Source organism: Sycon ciliatum, chromosome 4 (genome assembly GCF_964019385.1).
Source record: "Sycon ciliatum chromosome 4, ocSycCili1.1, whole genome shotgun sequence".
In the NCBI taxonomy this organism is placed as follows: Eukaryota; Metazoa; Porifera; class Calcarea; order Leucosolenida; family Sycettidae; genus Sycon; species Sycon ciliatum.
In genome coordinates, this window is record NC_088646.1 from 29,160,402 (window position 1) to 29,167,176 (window position 6,775).

General features: G+C 48.1%; 2 protein-coding genes across 2 annotated transcripts; one reads left to right on the forward strand and one right to left on the reverse strand.

The window, feature by feature from the left end:
- Nucleotides 1-1,825: 1,825 nt before the first annotated feature.
- Nucleotides 1,826-3,444, reverse strand: LOC135813686 (uncharacterized). The gene has a single exon (XM_065326729.1). The coding sequence runs from the start codon at nt 3,374-3,376 to the stop codon at nt 2,384-2,386; it is 993 nt and encodes a 330-aa protein (XP_065182801.1). The 5' UTR covers nt 3,377-3,444; the 3' UTR covers nt 1,826-2,383.
- A 148-nt stretch (nt 3,445-3,592) lies between these two features.
- LOC135815504 (tetratricopeptide repeat protein 7A-like) lies at nt 3,593-6,766 on the forward strand. The gene has a single exon (XM_065328812.1). It carries the CDS (start codon nt 3,712-3,714, stop codon nt 6,001-6,003), a length of 2,292 nt encoding a protein of 763 aa, XP_065184884.1. The 5' UTR covers nt 3,593-3,711; the 3' UTR covers nt 6,004-6,766.
- Nucleotides 6,767-6,775: the final 9 nt, after the last annotated feature.

Below are 6,775 nucleotides of genomic sequence, written 5' to 3' on the forward strand. Positions count from 1 at the left end.
GGTCTGGAGTATCTGGTATGCAGGGAGCGCTACAACTACGTAGGGCTCCTGCACCCTGGTCTGGATCATTCATGGAGCTGGAGGGTTGCGGGTTATGACTGTACTCTTGCCCAAGAGCACAATTTGGGGTTATGTACTCTTGACCAAGAAGAGTACATTTGGGGTTATGTACTCTTGATTGGCTTACTCATAGTGGTGAAACGAATGTCAAAACCTACTAGTCGAATATTCTTCAGCTTAACGAACGAATGAACGAATATTCTTTTGGTAACACAGATCATATAGTTACATCACATGCCCTCCTCTCAGTCATTTGATGGATATTGTCAATACTAATATATTATTAGGTATCACAAACGGTAGTGCCACGTAAAATATACTGCCACATAAGGCTACTTCGAAGTTCATAAATGTTATGTGCAACATTGGCAGTCCAGTATGGACATACATGTGCATGCATGCAGTACAAAGTCACAGGCAGGCTGTACGCACTGCACTGTACCGTGTTCGGCGTCCATGTATGTACATGCACTGCATTCGAAGTGACGTAACGAATACTCGAATGTGACTTGACGAATATTCGAATGTGACAAACCGAACGAATGTTCGAATATTCGAATATTCGTTTCACCACTACTTACTCATGATACTAGTAACCGATGACAGGATTATTCTAACATCAAGCATAATTATTATTATGACGGATGACCCAAAGGCAATATTACTCCCGCCAATACGCATACGGTACAATGATTACAGTATGATTCGTAGTGATTGTACGCAAGTAGGATGAGCATGAGCAGGCCTTGTAGTCCGCTCCGTTGTTGATAATTATGGTGAGCACATTGGTTAGCATACCCCATGCCGGGTCAGTGAGACGACACTATGGGAACACTGCTGGCCGGAGGCGACATGTAACCAGTGGAGTAGTAAACCAACAGTGAAGAAAAGGAAGAACGTTCGGCACAAATACACAATTTGACGCGAGGCTCAGTCAAGAGTACATACTGCGGCAACCTCCAGAGTCTGCAACTCCACTCCCAGTGCCGCCTCGGCAGCATTTCAAGTTAACGGGCGTCATTTCGATGATGCATTGCAATGCACGGTGCGCACGTGCATTTTCAGACGTGTCCTACCCTGGCCCCGTAGACCGATGGCAGACACATTGCCATTTGGTACGGTACAAACGTGTGCCAGCAAACACGTGTGGCGAGCTGAAACCTCTGTACAAACGTCGGAAATTGAACCTGCAAGGAGCATTGCATCAGGACAATGACGTCAACTTGAAATTCTGTCGGGACAGCTCTGCTGCATGCGGGCAGTTGCACATCGTGGGGTGTTATGTATTGTACTCTTGGTCAGACTGCATTCACATTGCCACCAAATTCTACAGGGCTAGCCCATACATACTGTAAACGGATAACACGAGCGGAGCTGCATATCTTTAGGACATATTCTTCTCCTGTTCGCAACACTGTTTCGCCGACATACTTGACACACAACATACATGTACACGACACTGGATCTCATGATTCACAACACCACATACTGTAAAAGCAGAAATTTTCGGTGGTGTAATATTTTCGGTATTCTCCAAAATCGGCGGTTCGGTAGAGGGAAATTTTCGGAAAAACCCGTTTTCCAGGTAGGTGTACTAGTACTGCATGTATACAGAATCGGTTGTACCGACATTTTCGGTGCGTTTTATTTTCGGTAAAAATTGTCGGCACCGAAGTTACCGAAAATAAAACACCACCGAAAATTTCTGCTTTTACAGTACACCATTCAACAATAGATACCCACTTCGGCCAGAATCCATCAGAACTGTGGTTGTAAACGTTTTTTTGTGAAGTTGACAACCAAGGTGTGACGTTCACAATGAGGCCCAAATCATATCATCTAAAAACACGTCATTCTTGGCTCAGTAAATGGGCACAGCTGTTTGAAAAGAACTGATTGTGTCTTGCAGTATTACAGTTCTGGATATGATGGCATATTCTAAATCCATAGATTGCGCAAAAGGCACACTAGCACGGTGTCCAGCACCAGCACTACACATCAACATAGAAAATTCAAAATTTTTGAATACCGGTATTCTATTAATTTTGTTCTATTTGCTTTAAAAAAATGCCAAAGAAGTGCAGGTTGGCTAACACCCGGTAAATCCAGCGGCAGATGCAATGCCTAACAGTGGGGGATAAGTCTCTCGCCAAAGTAAGCAAGTTTACTAGCACTAGGCAGTCCAGGCTGCTGTACCAAACATTCGTATCATGGATACTTCTGACTGGAGTTTGGCCAGTGTCGATACACCGGATACAACATACTGTTAAGAATACAGAATGGCCAGCAACCATCGCACGCTCCAAGTCACTGGTGCGGGTACTCACCGCGAGATATTCCGCCTTGCCAAGATGTCCCTGTACGATGCGGACGGTGCGGTGTTGCGGCGCAGTCGGGCAACAAAAGAGTCAAAATCGGAGAAATTGTCAGCGGTGATATATCCATGACGGACAAGAAAGTCCAGAATGACAATAGCGCAGTTGGGTTTAAACTCTCCGAGGCTGATACGCCGACACACCTCTGCAAGTGGCCAACAAAAGAACTCACTGACTTCTCCGTCAATGATTGTCGGCGTAAAGCTGGCTGGTAGCTCGATATCAAATACATACTCAGTTTCTGGAAAAAGGCCACGCACCGCATCCTCGTAGAAGTAGCTAATGCAGCCGGCCGCAACAGCCCTCTCAGCGATATCAGCCGACATTCCGGCTTCCTCTTCTGCCTCTTTTATCACCGTCTCCCGCACGCCCAGTCCATTTCCAATGCCACCGGCAACAATCTGATCCAGGAGGCCTGGGAAGGTTGGCTTTGTCTTGGCGCGACGTGCAATCCACATTTGCATCTCCTTGCCATGCTCAGTTTCTACCCAAATATATCCATTCACATGAGCTCCATACTGCTTGATCCCAATCAAACCGGCACCAGATCGCTCTATACCGAACTCTGGCTCTCCAGAATACGTAGCTGATGCCATGTATAACTCGTTCCTCCATGCCTTCAGTGGCGAGTATTCACCGCTGTCCCTTATCTGCTCACACACTTTTCTGATGGAAGCATTTCGCCCCTCGCGGGTGCATAGATCAGTGTTCAGTGTCACATAGCCAAGTGGATATTCATCCGTCTCCGATCGGACAATGAACACATCATTGTACTTTCCTAGAAGTGGGATGAAATTACCCCTTACAAATCCAATAACAACGTCATTTAGTACAAATGGTCGACAATTGAGCACTGATTGGCCAAGAAAGAAATTATCACAGCGATCCAGTGCCTTATCAACGGCCTCCCTAAATTGTTCGTCGATAGCTAACGACGACATCTCACAAAATCAAAATACTGCTAAAGAGTACAATTTCCCCTCTTGTTTGTTATACAATCAGGGATTTATTTTGCCTCCTGCCACAATCAATAATTTATTATTACTGTACGTACGTGTATATTATTTTTTGAACACAGCATTTTTTCATTTTTGAAAAGAATGATGCATGACGACTGTCTACATCTGAACATGGTGAGGTCATCATGGTCATTGCGATCGTCGAGAGAGATCGAGAGTCTTATTAAATTTTTATGTTGCCGAAGTACTGATGGAGCTGGTTTCTCGTTTAGCTCTCCAGACGCACACTCCTTCCACCATGTCTACTGGATGCTAAAATGGAGAACGACAAACTGAAGAAAAAATTCAAGTCTGTTCGATCTAAAAATTCTCCTCTTTATCTCGACTTGGTCAATTTACGATTGGAGCGGAGATGGGACGGTCTAGATGCGCTTCTGAAAGTCCGTACCAAGTTTGGCGACTCGGTGAAGTACCTGGACCTTGCTGATGTTGAACGATCGCTGGACGATGTGTTCCTTGCTGGAAAGCCTGGGTCCAAATTTGAAATTCCTGAATCCTCTCAAGGTAGCATGGAGGCGACATTAGATACGCTGAAAACTTTGTCAGAGCCGACCAATGAAGAAATTGACTACTTTTTGCTTGAGGCACGATTACTGCAGGCAAAGGTACTGTTTTTACTTGGCCAACCCTCCGAGGCACTTGCATGTCTCGACGCGCTTGATATATCTGACCTGCAGCCAGAAAGTGGCTGGCCAATTCATGCCACTCGCCTAGTTGCGGAATGCTTATCACTGAAAGGCTGGGCTCTTCAGCATCTCTTGTCGGAAAATACGGAGTGGCGCGAGCAGGCACCCAGTGCTCTCACCGCATTGCAGCAAGCCGTGGATGTAACCTTTGTCTACCTACAGGAACTGTCTGTCGCTGTCAGCCCGAGTGTGCTGGGTGGCAAGCCGGCCAATGCCAGCAACATTACGATCAGTTCGTGGCTGGAGGCAGCCGTACACCACGCGCCGCTGATGCATCTGCTGCTCGGGCGCACGGACGGCGCCATCCAGGTCTTGCGCAACATTCTGCGGGTTTCCGAGAATCAGTTCTCCAAGGCATTGCGGCTCAGTGCGTCTCGTCAGCTAGCGTTGCTGCTACTAAGAGCGCCACACTGCTATACACCGCCAGACTTGTCGCCGACATCACACGTGCCATCACTAAGACTGCATCCGGTGATAAGCCGCCCGAATTTCTTGAGTCCGGAGCATCAACCCGAGGAGGTTGTCCTCGTCCTGACGATCGCCGAAGGACTGGTACGCGAGGAAGCCGTGCAGAGTCGGTTCCCTGACGACCAAGATATCTACAAGCAGTGGCACGACCAGGTCGCAGCCGTCTACGATCTCGCCGTTCTTGCTCTAGCCATGTTTGGTAAGTCTAACCTCATCGAGCTGCTGCAGCAGTCCATGCGCTTCTCCTTCGATGACGAGCACGTCTGGATGCAGTTTGGCCTGGCGCTGATCAGCGGCAGGCAGTTTGAGCGTGCTCTGATGGTGCTCAAGCAATGCTTGCAGCAGAATCCCGACAACACGGCGGCAGCGCTGCTGGTCTGCCAACTGAGAATCTACGACCTACCCAATGGCGACGAAGCAGTTGAGTATGCCAGCCAGCTTGCTGAGAAGTGCCCTGAGATGGCTAAGGCTCACGTCACGCTTGGTCTCGCATATGCCGTTCAAGCTCGCCAGCCAACAACGCACACGCACCGGGAAGAGCTCCTGCTGAAGGCCATGGAGTCGTTTCGCAGGGCCTACGAAGTGGATCAGAACGACCCAGCCTGCATGCTCTACTACGCACTGCATCTGGCAATTCAGCGTCGTGTGAACGACGCCATGTTGCTTGTCCTTGACTTACTGCAGAAGAGTCACATGCACCATCACGGCCTCTGGCTAATGATTCTCCTACAGACCTCGCTGAAGAATTATGCCGAGGCGCTGAGTGTGTGTGAGCAGGCACTGTATGAGTACCCTCAGGATATGGTCTTTGTCAAGCTGAAGGTGGAGATCAAGGCAGCCACTTCTGGTGTCTCCACCGCCCTTGTAACGGCCAAGTCCGACCTCAACTTCGACGCGGACGTGAAGGGGCCACCAGAGTCACCAGCGTCCTCACGGACACCGTCAACAGCAAGCAGCTGCTTATGGCTGCTTCTCACTAGCCTGTTCTTGCGCAATGACCAGTTTGAGGATGCTGCCTCGTGCTTCAAGCGTGTCACTGATAGCATGTCACCCGACAGCCTCTATTATCGTGGCCGCCTGCTGGCGCACGAGCTGCGACTGGAGGACGCCAAGACGTCGTACCTCGGCGCCTTGGCCACGGACCCAAGCCACGTACCCTGCATGCTCGCACTGACCGAGCTGCACTTGGAGGAGCAGAATCTGAGCATGGCCGAGCAATACATCTCACAGGTGCTGGCCGTTGACCCTGGCAACCATCAAGCCTGGCGCCAGCGCGGCTCCGTACTGGCCAAGCAAGGCGAGCACGAGCGTGCCGCCGATTGCTTTGTCAACGCTCTTCAATTGGAGTCGTTCGCTCCCATCGCTCCGTTCAGTGATATTCCGTTGAAGTTGTGATCATTTCTGTTGTCTTTGAGTCCCCGTGGAGAGTGTACACAGACTTGACTCTGGCTGCCGTGGAGGTATGTGCCTAAAGAAAGAAAGAAAAACACTAGTACTTTGTTCCTTAGTTTCCCATTATTTTACTTTATTTTTAGCCTTTCCCGCGTTTCTTTCCGAAAAAGAAATCTGTTTAACCAGGAGTGCGGCGTTTTACCTGCTCACTACTCTCTCTCTCTCTCTCTCTCTCTCTCTCTCTCTCTCTCTCTCTCTCTCTCTCTCTCTCTCTCTCTCTCTCTCTCTCTCTCTCTCTCTCTCTGTGTCTGCAATTTCTTTCTTTAATCTCTCTTATTCTAGTCAGACTCTATCTGGTGTTCTTGTACAGTGTAAAGTATTGCTACTTGTACTATCAAGAGTATGTAAGGTTATTATACTCTTGGTATTATGCTATTTGATTCACAGACTTTAGCGCACAGTCAACTGCTGGTACGCAAACTGCTAACTATTTTAGTATTTTGATCTTTCGATTTCTGCCGATTACCCGAGATTGCAGCTAAAAAACGTAAAACAGAAACATTTTACAGACAGCTGAGACGATAACCATGCAACCATTTCATATTTTTATCACTCAACAATCAACATGAAACCGTCTTTTCTTGGTGATCTTACTCTTGAACCTTGTGTATGTTCAATACCGTTCTGGATGCTGCAAGAAGGCCTGCCTGCACCAGAACACTATTATCTTTTTTGTTTTGACTTGCCAGATTCCATCTTACATGTACATGTGGTT